At 53.6% G+C, this 17,560-nt stretch overlaps 1 protein-coding gene and 1 long non-coding RNA gene across 2 annotated transcripts; one reads left to right on the forward strand and one right to left on the reverse strand.

Annotated features, from left to right (window-relative positions):
- Positions 1–390: 390 nt before the first annotated feature.
- Positions 391–8,311, reverse strand: CTU1 (cytosolic thiouridylase subunit 1). Its single transcript, XM_012754241.2, has 3 exons — positions 8,126–8,311; positions 4,161–4,689; positions 391–1,009 (listed from the first exon to the last, which is right to left on the reverse strand). The coding sequence occupies exons 2-3, from the start codon at positions 4,666–4,668 to the stop codon at positions 480–482; spliced, it is 1,038 nt and encodes a 345-aa protein (XP_012609695.1). The 5' UTR covers positions 4,669–4,689; positions 8,126–8,311; the 3' UTR covers positions 391–479.
- A 7,668-nt stretch (positions 8,312–15,979) lies between these two features.
- Positions 15,980–16,961, forward strand: LOC142861113 (uncharacterized). The gene is made up of 2 exons (XR_012912487.1): positions 15,980–16,256; positions 16,658–16,961. It is a non-coding gene; the product is annotated as an uncharacterized LOC142861113 (long non-coding RNA).
- Positions 16,962–17,560: the final 599 nt, after the last annotated feature.

Consider the following 17,560-nt stretch of genomic DNA (forward strand, 5'->3'; position numbering starts at 1 on the left):
AGCATCATGCAGGTAACTGTGAGTGACCTGTGCCCATCAAGTCATGTGACTGCAGGCAAACAGGAAACAGCAGCCACGTGGTGCTCAAGGCAGGCTAGGACCATCCTGAGCATGCCCAGAACCCGGCAGAGGCACTAGGCAGGCAGCCGCTGAAGTCCCATTAAGTAGGGAACCACAAATTGTTAGACCCCTCCCAACCCCTTCCTGAGTCCCGGGAGTCTGTCACCCCAGCTCCACCTCCCCCAGACCTAGAACCGGCTCCCTCCTCCCTCAGTCCCAGCAGCCCACCCCGAGAACCCTGCTCCCCCAGACCCAGACATCTGGGCACCCCGCTTCTGCAGGGTTACAGGTCACTGGGTCCCTGTCCTCCTCCCAACCCCACATGGCAGGCCCGGCAGAGAAACTCGGCTTTATTCACAGCATATGTACAGGCAGCCCCCTCTCCGGGACGTCGCATCCCAGCCGGAGACCTGGGGTCGCTAGAAGGCGGGGATGGCCTCCGAGGCAGGGGGCCGGGCCCGATCCCGAGGCGCCCCCTCCTCGTCCAGCCCCCGGCGGCCCTTGCCGATGGCCAGGCGGGGCCGGCCGCGGTTCAGGCCGTCCAGGAGGGCGCAGGCCTGGCAGAGCGCACGGCTGGCCAGCGCCCCGCAGCGGGAGCAGGCGCCGGGGCGCGGGGGCAGCGCGGCCGGGGCCAGCGCCAGGCGCTCGGCCGAGTGCACAAGGTCCAGCACCGCCGACGGCCGCGCCGCCTCCAGGAGCTTGAGCAGGTCGCGCGCGTGGCCGCGGAAGGCCTCGGGCGCGTACACGCACTCCTCGGAGAAGTAGTCCAGGCGGCGGAAGTGCGCGTACAGCACCACCTCCTTCTGCGACGCGAACTGCAGCGGGCGGCAGCGCGGCAGGGCGCCCCCCTCGCCAGGGGAGCCCAGGCCCCCGCCCCGGGCCAGCCGCCCCGTGTCGCCCCGCAGGAAGTTCATGAGCACCGTCTCCGCCATGTCATCAGCGTTGTGACCTGGGTGGGGGAGAGACGGAAGCAGGTGAGGTGGAGAGCGGAGCGCACTGCTGGCCATGGAGCCACCTGGGCACCGTTGGGCTGCCAGGACCCAGAGAGAGACAGGGATGGGGACAGTGAGCCATAGACCCCCGGAGCATCATAGAGCAGCCAGGTGGAGGCTGGAGATGGACATAGCAAGAACCAGAGGGAGACACACACAAGCTACCCTGGAGCAACTTGGGGGTACCCTCATTTGACACCGACCTACTGCATCCCACACCTATGCTAGCTGCCCCTACACACAGGGAGTAAAGTGCTTTATGCTGCTAATACCTTCTCCGCCTCAGGAAAAACTGTAAAACTGTAATTCAAACTGTGCACAAAAGTCAAAATGGCATTTAACAAAGATTCTCAAGATAGCTGGTGTAGGCAGGCTACTCTCTCCCCCACCCCTAGGGTGTCCACGTGCTAATCCTGGGAACCTGTGAATATGTTTGGTTACAGGGCAAGGGGAATTTAAGTTGCAGGTGGAGTTAGGGTTGCTAACCAGCCAACTACCTGGGGGAGTAGCCTGGACCATCCAGGGGGGCTCAATCTGATCACTTCTAATCCTTGGTGTGGAAGAGGGGGGCAGAGGAGTCAGAGTGGGGGTAGTGAGGACAGAAGTAAGGTCAGAGCAAAGCGAAATGAGAAGGACTCAACCTGCCATTCTTGGCTTTGAAAGTGGAGGAAGGGGCCTGGAGCCAGGGAATGTGGGCTGCTTCTAGAGGTTGAAAAGGCAAGGAAATGGATCCCCTGCCCACTCCTGAGGCAGCCCTGCTGACACCTGGATTTTAGTCCAGTGAGACTCTTGCTGGACTTCTAACTTCCAGAACTGCAAGATGATAAATTTGAGTTAAGCCACGAAACTTGTAGTAATTTGCTACAGCAGCCATGGAAAAGGAATGGTTCTTGACAACACAGACTGCAGTGTTTCTTTTATCTTTTTTTCCCCCGACTTTAGTGTTTCTGTGTTATCTTTGTTAAGAAAGACCAGTGAGAAATATCTACACATAAATCTTTTCCTGTGTCTTGTCAAGTTATATTTGAGGCTATATCAGTGGTTCTCAACCTTGGGTGATTTTCTCCTCCTTCCCTAACCCCAGAGACATTTGGCGATGTCTGGAGACATTTTTGGCTGTCATGGGGGTGGGTAGGGAGGAATTGCTATGAGCATCTAGTGGGTAGAGGCCAGGGATGCTACTGAAATCCTACAATGCACAGGACAGCCTCCAAACAACAAATTATCTGGCCTCAAATGTTAATAGGGCTGAAGTTGAGAAACCCCCAGTGTACATAGTAAAACCCACCAAGAACTTTGCTTTAATTTTGACTGTAGTAATAATGACCTTCCAGAAAGGCCTGTGACCTTGAGACCAGTCAATGGAAACTGTATCTAGTTAAATGTTTATCATCCAAGAGCTGTGTCTGTTGACTTAAAGCTGTAAGCCACATTAATTGCAGGAGGCTGGATTTGCTCCACACCTTGTCATTACAAACCCACTTAAGAGCTCCCTGATTTTGTAATAATTATTACAATTATTATTATAATATGCCTTTAAAAATAGAGTATATAAACAAAGGGTAAAAATCACTTTATAAGTTAGGGATTTTTCTGGAAGCCTTCATTATTTTTACAAGTACAATTAATAAGTGAGTCTAATAAATTAACTTTAAAACCCAAGACAACCTCATTCCTCCATACAGACTGCTCTTGTGCAGAAAGGATTATTCTTCTCCTTCTCCACCAGAGGAAGCTAAGGCTCAGAGATCTGGGATTTGTCCAAGGTTCTCCTAGAGTCTGTGCCCTAGCAAGGTGGGAGAAGAGAGTCCCAGAGGTACCTTTGTCTTCACACTCCTCGGATGTGTTGATTCTCTCCTGTTTCCTACAATCATTGTTTCTCACCTAGATGACCACAGCTGTCTCCCTCCTAACTGGTGTCCTTGGCTATGTCCTTGCCCCTCCTAGGTTCCTCACCATGGCCAGGGAGAGCTTGTCAAAGTTCCATTCCTTTGAAACTCTCTTCATGTCACTTTCACTGGTTCCCCCACTGCCCAAGGGGTAAGGTCTGAACTTGTCCACCTCTAGCCTCACCTCTCTTTGCTCTCTGGGCTCCAGCAACACTGTGCTACTTGGGGCATCTCAAAGTGGCTTTTGCACAGGACAACAACAACCCCACCCCAGTCCTTACCCCCATGCACCTCTTCACCTTGAGCCTTCAGATCTCAAAGACTTCCCTGACTCCCTCCCACCATGTCACAAGGGTCTCTCTTTGCACACATGGTCTGTGTAATTTTCTGCAGTAACACTTAGGAGCATTTATAATTTTATATTTGAGAACCACACAAAGGTAGGAACTTGCACATAACTGTATTCTCAGCCCTAGCCTGGCAATGATGACAATAGCACATATAAAACATGTAAAATATATCATATATATTATGTAATACATAATAATAGATAACACACAAATACATATACTCCCACTAACTCATCTAATGGTCATAACAAGTCTATGACCTGAGTATCATTAATATTCCCGGTGTAGGGATGGGGAAACAGGAGTACGGAGAGATTAAGAGCTTTGCTCTTAATCAGTTTGGATCTGGCCTACAGCAGAAACTCAGCAGCTGTTCGTTGAAGGAATGGATGAGAGAAAATAAAAACGAATTATCAAAGAGAGGAGAGGCCAACAAAGGCGTTAAGAGGCAGAGATCCTTTTCAGAGATAGAGATGGAGTCTGCAAAGTGGACCATGAGAGACCAAGAATATTAGAAACAAGTAAAAATAAGTAAAGAACCAAAGCTATAATCCCCAGAGACTAACTTTTACCCCCCAACCACTTTGCCAATCTGTAAAGACCAATATGGTGGCCGAGACCCAAGCCTTTGTGACGCCCGGCCTGGACCCGCTTTTTCCCCCGGTGTCGTGAGCCCCAAACAAGAGCACGCATATATCCCTAGCTCCTTACTGGGATCCTCCCCGGAAGTCATGCCCGTGGTCTCCTTTCCCACTTCCGGGGCATGCGCTCAAGTCCTCCTTTAGGGCCCGCCCCGCGCCTGTGCCCCACCACGCATGCGCCCCGCGCCTGCGCTCACACCGGCCCACCACGCATGCGCCTGAGCTCACCTGTCACGATGTGCGTGGCTCCCACGAGGCGCGCCCCTTCCTCCAGCGCTCGGCGCCGCAGCACCCCACAGAAGGTGCAGCAGGAGCGGCTGCGGCCCGAGCCGGCTGTGCTGCGGGCCACGGCGTCCATCGTCCAGCCCCCGAAGAGGTCTGCATAGGCCACGATGGTGAGCGGCAGCTCCCAGCGCGCTGCCTGGCGACGCACGGCCGCCAGCGCCGCGTCCCGGTAGCCGCCAATGCCCTCGTCCACAGCCACGAGCTGCAGCGAGATGTCCAGACGCGGCGCGAGCTCGCGCAGCACGTGCGCGAGCACGGTGGAGTCCTTGCCGCCCGAGGCGCCCACGGCCACCACTGCACCCGGAGGCAGCAGGCGGCCCGCGAGCACCGTGTGCAGCACCTCAGCCTCGAAGGTGGCGCAGAAGCAGGCGCCACACAGCGCGTGTCCCGAGTGCGGGCGGCGGAGGGCAGCTCGTGCCGCGTGGCAGGAGGTGCATGGTGGGGCGGGCATCGCGGGAGGGCTCGGCTTCTCCTGGAGTGGGAGAGAGGGGAGTGGGTTACAAGTGGATTCCGGATTGCGGGATCTTTGCTGCTTGGGTGCTTGATAGCACCCGTGCCAGGAATAGTCCAAGGACAGGTTGTGCGCGTAGAGTAGCTTATTCTGGAGCTGGGGACAGGAGGGTTGTACATGGATCTGGTGACTGAAGGCCACTTCGTCCAGAAAGCCTTCTTGGGTTGAACTCGGTATGCACCAAAGAGAAAGAGCTTAAGGAATTGGTTTTGGAGGAAAGAAAGGAAGAGACAGGAAGGTTATACCCAGAATTAGGTTGTGTCCTGTCCACGGGATGGGGTGTCTGTTAAGGACCAGTTGCACAGCCTCCAGGGAGGCCACCCATGTTACACCCTTGATTGGAGGGACAAGGTGGGTGTCATTGACCTGAGCCTCCCGGGCTGTTCAGAGAGCTTGGGAGGAGAGGGGCCAGTGACTCTAAAGACGGAGGCCAGGGGACTGCAGCGCTGTTCAGGGGAAGGGGGATAAACAGGAAAGACCAATTGGATTTCACTTTAGGGGATAGGTCACTGTCTCCAGGAATGGGTCCCAATTGCATCCTCTGAAAGGCAAGGTGACCTCCAGGGACACACAGAGGCAGCCTTGATCACACCTCTAGGGAGACCAGCTGAGGGGGCATCTGTTTTGGAGGTGAGGGGTGTGGGCCTGCCGGATTGGATTCAGCCCTGCTATTGGATCAGAATCCCTCACAAGCTTCTGTGGCCTCATCAAGACACGGATCAGCCCACCTTTGACCCTGATCTCTTCTCCTTTCCCACTTCACCCCTCCCCACTCAGCTAGGACTCTAACCTTCCAGCCACACACACACCCTCCTTGGTCCTGCGTGTGTGGTGAAGCCATGAAAGTTTACCAGTTCCTCCCTCCCCAAGCCCCCGTCATCTCCAGCCCAGACTACTGTAGTAGCCTCCTTGTCATTCAGAGCAGGCTGCTTCTAGAATTTACCACAATATGTGGATTTTACGTGACTGTATATTTGCTGTCTAATTTCCATAAGGGCAGGGACCAGATGTCTAATAGGCATCTCAAAACCCAAATTCCTGATTCCTCTAATGAAACAGGTTTCTCCCGGAGTAAAGGGCAGTTCTGTCCTTCCAGCTGCTCTGGCCAGAAGCCTTAGGTCTGGGATCCTGGACTGCTCTCTCTCACAACTGTTGTCACTCTCCCCAAATCGCAATGTCAGATCTGGACCTTTTCTCCAAATAGCCCACTCAGGCGTCCTCAGACCTCAAACTCCAGGTGCCCAAACAGAATGAAGTAAATCCTGTTTGTAGCTTCAAAATGGCCAATCACTTCTCACTATCTCCACGGCTGCCAACCTAGTCTGGGCCAGCTCTCTCCAGGACTCTTGGAGGGGGCTCCTCACTGGTCTCCCTGCCCCCATCTCCCCTCTTCATACTCTTCTCCACTTAACAGCCAGTGGGGCCCTGTCCAGTACCTTCCCGACATCCTCCCATGGGTCTCGTCTCACTTTAGTTCATGCTAATGGCTGATGAGTCCTACAGGATCTGGCTCCTTTTTCCTCTGACCTCATCTCCTCCCACTCTCCTTCAGCCACACTGGCTTCCACTGTCTGTCAAACACCTGAGGAACACTTCTGCCTCCAGGTGTTTGCACTGGCTGTTCTCTTTGTCACTGAGCCCAGCAAGCAGCCCTCAGGACTCACAGCTGAGCAACACCCCTTGAAATCTCTTCTCCTTTGACTTCTGACTCAATCCTCCATCTGCGCTCCTGAATTTTCTTCTGCTCACATCCCTCGGGGAGGGCATCTTCATGTCCTCAGGTCCTGCTCGGCACCCTCCTGCCCATTCTCCCTGTGGGCACCTCTAAGTCATGATATTCTGATGTCCATCTAGGCTGGCCCTTCAGATGGGCCACTGAGGATCCCCTCTGGGGCACCTTTCAGAAACTCAGACGCTAAGTGCCCAGACAACTTATTCCTCACAATGCAGAAACCTGCTCTTGCCCAGCTGTTCCCTGTCTTCTGAGAGTAGCCACCAGCACCCAGCAATTCAGCAGGACAGGGCTTAAGGTCACCCTGGACTCATCTCACCCTCTAGATCTAGTCACCCAGTCCTGGGGGTCCACATCCTGTGGAAGGGAGGCCCTGGCAGCAGATGAAGTTGCACGAGTTGGCGAAGCCTCATGGTCCATGATGTGGAATTTCAGTTTTATTCACAGGGAGACAGGAGCCATGGAAGGTTTTTGAGCAGAGAAGGGAAACGATCTTTCTTGGGTTTCAAAAGGATTCCTTTGGCTGCTGTGTGGGGAAGACTGTAAGGGGCAAAGGCAGAAGCCAGGAGACCAGTGAGGAGGCTATGGCAGTACTCAGCCAGATGGTGGAGGACTGGATGGGGTGGTGGCAGTGGACGTGGGAAGAAATGAAATTCTGGGTCTGTTTTGAAGGTGGAGTCCATAGGACTTGCACAAGACTTGGAGTGGAGTGGAGGGTGGGGTGATGATAAAAGAGAGAGCTGAAGGATCATTTTGAGGTTTTGGCCTGAGTACTTGGGAGGATGTTGGGGCTATTTAGTGAAGGAAGAAGACCAGGAACTCCATTTGGACCTGTTAACCAGGTTTGAAGTGCCTCTCCCTCAAAGACTTTATGGACTCCAAACTGGGTTGGGCGCCTCCACTGGGCTCCCAGAGCTGCTTGTGTGCCTCCATCTCAGTCCTGATCCTTACTCTGGCTGCCACTCCCACTGAGCTGCTTCTTTTTTACTTTGTTGCCCAGGCTACAGTGAATGCCGTGGGGTCAGCCTAGCTCACAACAACCTCAAACTCCTAGGCTCAAGCAATCCTCCTGCCTCAGCCTCCTGAATAGCTGGGACTACAGGCATGTGCCACCATGCCCGGGTAATTTTTTATTTTTGTATATATATTAGTCGGCCAATTAATTTCTTTCTATTTATAGTAGAGACGGGTCTCGCTCTTGCTCAGGCTGGTTTTGAACTCCTGACCTCGAGCAATCCGCCCGCCTCGGCCTCCCAGAGTGCTAGGATTACAGGCGTGAGCCACCGCGCCCGGCCCTACAGAGCTTCTTAAAGGCAGGTATAGGGTTGGCCTCGTTCCCGCCGCCTCGCACAGAGTCGGTCCTCAGTAACTTATCTACAGGATGAGGGAATAATAAATGCTCCCAGAAGCCAGGCCGTGGACCCTAGGGATGCCTCTGGATTGCAGCTCTGTCAAAAGGTTGAATAAGGAGTGACATGGGGACAGGGGCCGGCAGATGGTCTTATCCTGACCAGGGGGTAAGGAACTGGAAGGGCAAGACACAGGCCGGACCGCAGTGTCTAAAGTAGGGATCCCAGCCAGAAGGCCTCTGGGCCGCAGGCGCTGGGAAATCAGAGGCGAGTGTCACCACCCACGGGCCGATCCGACGCAGGAGAAAATACTCACCCGAGCCGAACGCGGTTCTCAGACGTCCGGACTGCCAGCCACGCGGAAGCCCAGTACGGAAGTGACTTAGAGACTACGACTCCCACAAGGCCTTGGGGCTGCCTTACGTACGACTTCCAGAACATCACGCAGCAGCTCCGCCAGAAGCTCCTGTGGCTCCGAGGCCGGCTTGGCCTACAACTCCCAGCAACTGCTGCGGCGCCTCCTCGTGTTCTGCCTACAGCTCCCAACATGCACTGCCCTGTTTCCTTTCTGCGCCTGCGCACAGGAGGGGCGTGTACAATGGTTGCTATGGCAGCACGCCCTCCCCCGCCCCTAGCGGGATGCTGGATAGGCGAAGTGGCTGTAGTCTGATTTCCTGGTTTTTGTGAATTACAGAGCATAATTTTTCAAACCTTGAGGTAGAAAAGGATTGCAGGTGGGAATTAAAGGTGGGGCTGCAGGGGTTGGTCGCGAGTGTAAAATGGGGAGATGGCGCATGCGCAGGGCAGAGACTCCGCAGGTACAGGTCGAATTGAGAGAGAGAGCGGGATGCGGGCCGAGGGTCTCTGCGTGTGCATCAGCTATCAACGATTTTGCAGGGGGTCTCTGCACGTGCTGTTGGTTCTGGGTAGTGGGCGCGACTGAGGTCCACTGCGCAAATGCGGGGCAGTGAAACGAGTACCCACCCACTGCTCTGACGCGGAGCTGGAGGTGGAACTCGAAGCATAGAGGACAGGTGGGAGAGTCTTGATGATCCGAAGACCCTAGGGACCTCAGAGACCCCGACTTTCAAGACTGAAGGATCTGAATGTCAGACCTCTGATACTCAGTAGTCTCTGGGCCTAGGGTCATGGAGGCCCCAGAGTTCCAGTGAACCAGGGGCCTGGAGGCCCACACCCTCCGGATGGAAGGATCCAAAAGCTCAGACTCTTCCCCCTAACCCAGGAGCTTAGAGGCCCGGAGACTGAGACCCTTGAGACCAAGGGAGTTTAAAGACTCAGACGCCTGGGACCCCAGCACCTGAGAGAACCCAGTACCCTAGAGACAACCTTCTCCATTTGCAAGTCACAGGGACCTGGATACCCCCCACCTCGCCCCAAAGCCCAAGGGCCTTGGAGACCCTGGAGACTCAAGTGTCAGGACCCAGGGAGCCCAAGAACTCAGATACCCAGGAGCCTGGATATCCAGGGCTAAGCAACTGAAACCCTTGAGGGTCTCCAAACCCAGGTCCCCACAAAACCAGGGCTCAAAGTTTCTGCAGATGAAGGAACCAGAGCCTCAGAGATCCAAAGACTGAGATGTACAGCACCCAAGGTGAGATGCTGTGAGCGGGAACCCACACCCATTTTTCCCCCAAACCATTATGCCTTCCTTTCAGATTAGATGACCTCCGTGAGGTCACTGTTAAGTGTCATCACGGGCCAGTTCTGTCCATGTGTGCTCATTGTTTCATTTGAATTTTTCTTCTGCTGTCTGCCTGTGCTAGGTTCTGGTGACACAAATGAATCAGACCTGGTCACTGTCCTCTCAGCTCCCCCTCCTGGTGGGAAAGATGAGGACACACTCCAGGATGACTGAAAGTCAGCTGGTTTCTCCGAGATCTGCTAAATATTCTATTTAATAAGTATAAATTATACCTAGAAAGGTCTCATCAGAAAAAAGTTTAAAAAATCTTTCCTGAAATACAACAGTGAGTAAAATAAGAGTTAATACATGCTTCTTGCTATAATAATTTTAGTTCTTAAAACTGATGGCCCCTTCCCTGTGAGTCCGTGTCACTCCCCGTCTCAACCTCTCTACATGTGGCCCACCAGATATTCTCCTGGGATAATTATTCTTCCAGGTCCCCACTAGGATCCTCAATCCTAGACCCAGGTCTTTCCTGTAGTCTCACTGTCCTTACACAAGCAGGGACAGCCAGACATCCAGAAAAGTCCCTGATGAGGAACCAAGAGGCAGAGAGGAGGAGTGTATAGAAGCCAAGCCCACCGATGAGACTGTCTGCTTGCTCCTCAAGTCCTTTATTTATTTATTTTTTTTGAGGCACAGTCTCACTTTGTTGCCCAGGCTAGAGTGAGTGCCGTGGCGTCAGCCTAGCTCACAGCAACCTCAAACTCCTGGGCTCAAGCGATCCTCCTGCCTCAGCCTCCCGAGTAGCTGGGACTACAGGCATGCGCCACCATGCCTGGCTAATTTTTTTCTATATATATTAGTTGGCCAATTAATTTCTTTCTATTTATAGTAGAGACGGGGTCTTGCTCTTGCTCAGGCTGGTTTTGAACTCCTGACCTTGAGCAATCCGCCTGCCTCGGCCTCCCAGAGTGCTAGGATTACAGGCGTGAGCCACTGCGCACGGTCTTCTTAAGTCCTTTTATCTCAGGCAAGCCAGACCTTTCCACCAGCTCATGTTACATGGCTGCCCTCCTGGCCCAAGGACTGGGCTCCATGCTTGTGGGATCAGATCCCTCGGCAGAGCTGGGTAGCATTTGAGCTCAGGTCCTGACCCTGAGCACCCAGCAGAACCACTGAAAGCACCATCCCTGTTGACCGGGCCTCACCAGGTCTGATCTGTGTTGGGAGGATAGGTATCCTCTTGTGTGCTGAGGCTTCTCCATCTGCACCCCAGAAACATTGTTTCAAGGTAAGGTTAGAAGGAGGAGACAATTCACTATATCATAGCAAATAAAGGGTCTGAGTAGATACTTCATTTCTAGATCCTCACCCCACAATCCCAGGGATGTAGAACTACCCTAGTGTATAATGTTTTCTAGAGACTGTGTGGTCATAGAAAACCATCCAGCTCAATGTTTCCTGTGAATTTGGTGGGGCCAGGTCTCCCAGGACACTGGACACAATAGGGAGGGATCCAAGGACTTGAGATACTTAGTGCCTGGTTCTTGGGGACCACACTGAGGAGAGAGGACAGGTGGGATTTCAGAACCCACTTTCTTTGCTGTTTGTGTGGCTGTAGAAGGAGGAAGGGCCACCACCCATCCCACCCCTTACAGTGAAGCAGGAACTGTTACGTTTCTGTCCTAGACACTCCATTCCCTTGGACATCATTGCCTTTTGAGAAAATAGTAGATGTGTCTCTTCTCTCTGGGGCTAGTTGGGAGTAAGGTCTCTGCCAACCCACAGCAGAGCTGGACTCCCAGGCTCGCGTGATGGGAAGAATGAGATTCCACATTATTCTCCCACAGTCAGGTTTCTGCCCACCTAACTCACAGGAAAATTGAGCTGGATGGTTTTCTATGACCATGCAGGCTCCAGAAAACATCATACACTGGGGTAATTGATGCCACATCCCTGGAATTGTGGGGTGAGGATCTAGAAATGAGGATCTAGAAACTTTCCCATCAAACCATAATCAACCCAGGAGCACCACTGAACTTCTCAGGTGTCTTCTGTTTCTGTTTGATTTGAGGTAAGGGAGAGGCAGGCCTCTCAGCTCAGCCTCTTGCTCTCTCTGTCGCTCACCCAGCCCTGAAGACCCTGAGCAATGGCACGTCCCTGCCTGTCAGGGGGGCCAGTCCCTGCACCTGGTCTGTGTGACTGACAGCAACCACCTGCCGCACTGAGCTGGTCCCAGGAGGGAAAAGCCCTGAATCCTCCCCAGCTCTCAGCAGCAGGGTCTGGAACTGCCCCATGTAGAGGATGGAGATGCAGGTGCTGGGGGAGGCAGTGTGGTCAGGTGTTTGGGCTGTGGGAGGGGCTGAGGCCTGGGGACAGATCCTCACCTCCTCTCTCCTTCCCCAGGGGCTCCTCTGGCTGCAGATGTGTGACTATGGAGCAGGAGGGCTCCTGGGTCCCCCTGGTCCCCACCGTGATCATGGGGCCCTCATGGGGGCTGGTTTCCTCCTCACTTATGGCCTCACCTGGATCTACTGCACCAGGTGAACAGACCTGCCTATCTCCAGTATAGCCTGGTAATAAGTTCCTGAGTTCCAGATGGGGCTGAGCTGTCCTGACCCACCTGGAGCCAGAATCAAACTGTGATCTGCTGATCTGAGACCCGTGTTGGCTGTGTGCGTGTGGAGCCCCCAGGGGAGCTGGACTGGGAGGCCTGACTCACCCCTCCTTCTCCAGACGGAACTGAGGTGTGGACACTGAGCCCTGAGGACAGATATGGGACATCACTCTCAGCTTCTCTCTGGAAACTGTCCACTCACACCTCACTGACTGCTTCTTTTTGTCCTGCCTGCCCCTCTCCCCATGTGTGCACCTCCCCCTCCGATGCCCATCCCTGTTCCCTCCTGTCCCTTGTCCCAGCCCTGATGGGGAGATGAGATTTCAGGACCTTGTCCTCCCACCCTCAAAAGTTACCTTGTTAGCACTATACAGTTTTCATTTGAAACTTTCTTCCTATTGTACACAAGATTTGTTCTCTTTCGCTCCTAAATCTGTGCTCTGAATTTCTGCATTTGTATCACCTACTGTGAGCAAAGTTGGGCCCAACATTCTCAGGTGTTACAAATGTCAATGAGGATCCTGCTGTGTTGAGTGACAGGAGTCCCTGTCCACAACATGCAGGATGATAAGAGGCCCCAGGCTCCTGCTCACCCTCCTGGTTCCCTCCAGCTGCCTCTCCTGCCCACTCTCCCCAGGGCAGCCAGAGTGGACACCTGAAAACAGATGTGACTGTGTCCCCCCCCCCCCTTGGGCTCTCATGCTTACAGCCCTTCAGTGGCTCCCATTTCTCACGGAAATATTGTGAAAGTAGGAAATATGGCCCCTGAGACTTTGCTCAGTCTATTTGTCCCCTTACTACCTGTATTAGTTGGGTTTCTCCAGGGAAACAGAACCAACAGGACACACACACACACACACACACACACACACACACACACAGGAATTTATTATGAGTGATTGATTCACACAGATCTTGGAGGCCAAGACATCTCGCATCTGCAGTTTGTGATCTGGGTGAGTCTGAAGATGGGCAAATGGCTCTAGTTGTCAGGTCAAAGAGATCCTGTGTCATCCCAAAAGGGATTTTAGGAAGAGAGAGACATTAGGGAGGGAGCTTTCCTGGATCCTTTGCACATCACTGTACACTCTCTTGGCTACCTGTGTCCACCTGTGTCACCAATGCACGTGTCAGGACTCAATGCCTCTCTGCTCCGTGATGCCCAGCCTGTGTCCCCAACAACGTCCTTGCTCCCCAGCGGTTAAGCAGACATTACATCTCACCAGTGCCGTGACCTGACAACTCAGGGACAGTGTGCAGGGCTGCAGTAGCACCTGGCCCTACACTGACCCTCAGAGCCTCGTGGTCACAGCTTCAACTTCCCCGTTCTTTTTTGTGACCTCAAAGCAAATGGGGAAGGGGGTCTGGGAAATGTGGTTCCAGCCCGGTCACGTCATGGAGAACAAAGACCTCACAAGTGTCTGCACCGAAGCCTTCCAACTACTGTTTAAAAGTGATTCTTTAGGCCGGGCGCGGTGGCTCACGCCTGTAATCCTAGCACTCTGGGAGGCCGAGGCAGGCGGATTGCTCAAGGTCAGGAGTTTGAAACCAGCCTGAGCAAGAGCGAGACCCGGTCTCTACTATAAATAGAAAGAAATTAATTGGCCAACTAATATATATAGAAAAAATTAGCTGGGCGTGGTGGTGCATGCCTGTAGTCCCAGCTACTCGGGAGGCTGAGGCAGGAGGATCGCTTGAGCCCAGGAGTTTGAGGTTGCTGTGAGCTAGGCTGACGCCACGGCACTCACTCTAGCCTGGGCAACAAAGCGAGACTCTGTCTAAAAAAAAAAAAAATAAATAAAAATAAAAGTGATCCTTTAAATACAGCAGGTAGGAATATTGGACAGGTAAACTTCCAATGTTACCTTTTCCATATTAGCTGTGATTTGTGCGAGCTGCTGTTTCCATTACCTATTGCTGCACATCAAACCACCCCGAATACTAGCTTTCCCTCGGGCTTGTCTGGGTGGTTGAGATGGTGGCCGGAACTGGAGCTGGATGTCTGGAACCTCAGTGCGCCTCCACGCAGCGCCTCTCTGCTTCAGAGCGCCGCCGATTGCTCACACGGAAGCCCAGGGATCCATGCGGTGGAATGGAAGCTGCAAGGTCTCTTTACTGTCTGAGCTGCAGAAGTCTCAGGACATCTCTTTCTCTATATTGTATTGGTCAAAGCAGCCGTGAGTCCAATTCAGAGTCAAGAAGGGGAGATAATAGTAATAATAAACTCCATCTTGTAATGCCAGAAATGCCACGTTGGTGTAGGGAGGGGTGGGATTGTTTGGCGTTGTCTTTGGAGACAACTTCCTACAGTTACGCAGCTGTCCGAGTGTCAGATGCCTCTTCTCTCTGAGCAAGGGGACTGCCTGGTCAGTCGGGGATGTCGGGAGGATGAAGTGGGAGCGTGTGTGCAGAGGGACAGCACAGAGCGCCAACATTCCGATCTGGGACTGCTGGCAACAGCCTGGCCTTGTCCATGGGACGTTGCCGAGGGGAGACAGACGCACAAGGCACAAAAGCAGAAGTCTGTCCCTCTCCTGTGTGCCTCCGCCCAGGTGGACCTACACTCTCTCCAGCGCATCTGACATGTTGGCTGTCTGACTCCAACCTTCAGCCCCTGCTCTGTGTGGCCAGGGCCCTCCGCGGAGCTGCAGACACTTCCAAAGTGAGGGCTCAACTCTACATCACCACCACAGACAGCACCACACGACACCGCCCCTTGGACAGCACCATCGCCCTTGCCTGGACAGCCCCAGGAGCCAGTCTGTCCTTTGCAGAAGGGCGCCCCCTATGGGCAGACATGGGGTTGGTCAAACACAGGGGCAGAGCTTGGTAGCTGCCCGAGGGTCTCCAGGGCAGTGGGAGGGTGAGAGGGATGGGAACACAGCACCTGAGAGTCCAGGGATTCCTGGGGTTCCAGGGCCTTCACATCCACAATGACTGCCTGAGAGTCCCCACTGTGTCTCCTCTGCCCGTTCCTTCCTGAGAACTCAGCTTCCATGCCAGAAGAGCAAGACCCACACCTCCCTCCCCAGTCTGTGCCTCCCCGTCACAGCCACCTACCCTCTGACGTTGGAAATGTCAGGTGGCTTGACTGTCTCCAGCCAGATGTTGCTCTGATCAAAGGCAAGGACTGGGTCTATCCTACTCACTCCTTTCCTGGAAATTTCAAGGCACAGCATGGATGCTCACTTCCTGGCTGCTGAGTGAGTGGATGAATGCACTCATGAATGAATGTCTTCCCAAATCATGGGAGAGATTTGACAGTTCTTCCCCCTGAAATGAACACAAGCTTCCTCTTTCCCAGCCCGATCAATCCTGGTCAGACAAGGTCGATGAAGTGTCTCCCTGGGTACACAGCAGAGCATGGGACAGGACCCCCTGTGTGATTTTGGAAATTCCCTTGTCCATTCCTTCTGCAATAACAAAATACCATACACTGGCTTATAATAAACGGAAATTTATTTCTCACAGTTCTGGAGGCTGAGAAGTCCAAGATCAAGTTTCCCACAGATCTGGTGTCTGGAGAGGGCCTCTTTTTCTCATAGATGATGCCTTCTAGTTGTGTCCCCACTACTGGAAGGGGCGAACAGACTCCTCAGGTCTCTTCTGTAAGGGCACAAATTCCAATACGAGGGCTCCACCATCATGACCTAATCACCACCAAAGGACCCCACCTCCTCATACTGTCAACTTGGAGGTTAGGATTTCAACATACACATTTTGGGGGGGGCACAAACATTCAGATCATAGCATTGTTATTCTGAAACCTGATGTCCTCATCTACAAATTGAGGGGGTGGGGCTCCAGGGCTTCTGGGTCCTAAGTTGGTAATACCTGTTTTACACTCAGATTCTCTCTGGCTTTCCTCTGTCTCTCCTTTCTATTTTTCTTCTTTTCTTTGCAGCTGGGGACTGTCAGAAACAGACAGGCCATGGCTCAGCCCTTCTGACCATTGAGATGCTGCAATGCCCATATTGGGACAAAGTGATTGGGCAAGGATGAGGGGCCCAACAGGGGGAAGTGGCTGTAGGGTGAGATGCCAGCTGAAAATGCAAGCACTGGTGCCGGGGGAGGGCACAGCTATGCCTGCCCAAACTCTGCACCTCCCTGCTCAGTTACCAAAGCTGGTCTATTCCAGGTTACAGACAACGGGGCTCACATGGCACAGGCGGGTCCCTGAAGGTGAGTGCAAGAAAGTAGGCTGTGATTTTCTATGGAACAACAGCTTCAGAAAAAGATGTGCAAAGTCATAGTGCTCAAGGCAGCATGTTCAGGTGACAAAAATACATAGAAAAGCAAGAAGCAATGAGCACTACAGTGAAACTAGGGGCTCCATCAGGAGGGTGTGGGGTGTGGCCCACAGGAAAGGGGAAGACCTGGGGTGCTAGTGATGTTCCACTTCTCAGGCGGTGTTCATGTTGTGTAAGTCTCTAAGTCAGTTTCGGAGGGGGGCACTTTTATCAACGTGTGCTATATTTCCCTGAAGAAATGTTTCAAGAAAAACGGACCTGGGTCAAAGGAGGCTCCCCCTACTTCCTCCAGCCCCAGACACACAATTGAAAGCCATCTTGTGTTGAATTCAGATGCATGTTTCTTCTTGTGCATAATCCTGACCATCCGGGAGTGGGCAGCCCCAAGACGGGTGTCACCAGGACACCCCTGGGAGCAGAACCTGCAGCAGCAAAGCCCCCGGGGGGCCAGGGAACCCATCATGCTCTGGAGGACGGAGGCCTTGTGAAGTAACGAGGGTGACAAAATCTGATCTGATGCCCAGCCTGCCTTGAGGAAAGGAGAAGTTTCTACCGCTTTCGAAATCTGCCCTTCGTCTCAGACATTCCTCCCCACCAAACCTCACCGTACAAAAACAACAGCCTCCGTTTTCCAGGCCTCCTCTGTGTCCTTGACTTGTATTCACACACGGAATCCTCACCCCACAGCCCATGTCCCTGCGCTCAGTCCTCCTGACACTACACCTCCGAACTAGGGGGAACCACCCCCACCCTGCCTGTGCGTCACCCACTGAATCTCCTGTCGTGCGGAGCTCCGAGGTCGGGAGACTTACTGACTCTCCCTGGACAGTGACTCCATGAGGACAGCACCCGGGTCTGCTGTGCTGACCTCCATGTGCAGAGAGGGGACGGCCACACGTGGCTGCTGATGGAGTAGGAGCCTGCTGCCCTCCCCGCCTGGGCCACCACCATGGCCATGTCCCTGAGCCCCACCCCTGCCCTCCACAAACACCCACAGCCTGAGACTCAAGGGTCTGGCCAGATGGGGCCTATTGCCACCTTCCAGAAAATGTCCCCCAAGGGAAAGGACATTGACAGTATGGCAAGAGATATGGTCAGGCCCCGCATGGGGTGGGAACTTGGGTGACTCTCACCCTCTTTGGCTTCGAGGTCCCCAGGAGTGGACGTGGGTGGTGATGGTCAATCTCCAAGGGCTTCCCTGGCCCTGACAGTGTCAGGCTGTGAAGTTCCTCCTCT

Source organism: Microcebus murinus, chromosome 16 (genome assembly GCF_040939455.1).
Source record: "Microcebus murinus isolate Inina chromosome 16, M.murinus_Inina_mat1.0, whole genome shotgun sequence".
NCBI classification, from domain to species: Eukaryota; Metazoa; Chordata; class Mammalia; order Primates; family Cheirogaleidae; genus Microcebus; species Microcebus murinus.

Excerpts from the sequence above, each read along its gene's own strand:
- CTU1 (XM_012754241.2), bottom strand. The coding sequence starts at position 4,668 with ATGCCCGCCCCACCATGCACCTCCTGCCACGCGGCACGAGCTGCCCTC. Across the intron at positions 1,010-4,160 it reads AGCCACGCACATCGTGACAG|GTCACAACGCTGATGACATG; the intron begins GTGAGCTCAGGC and ends TCCCCCACCCAG.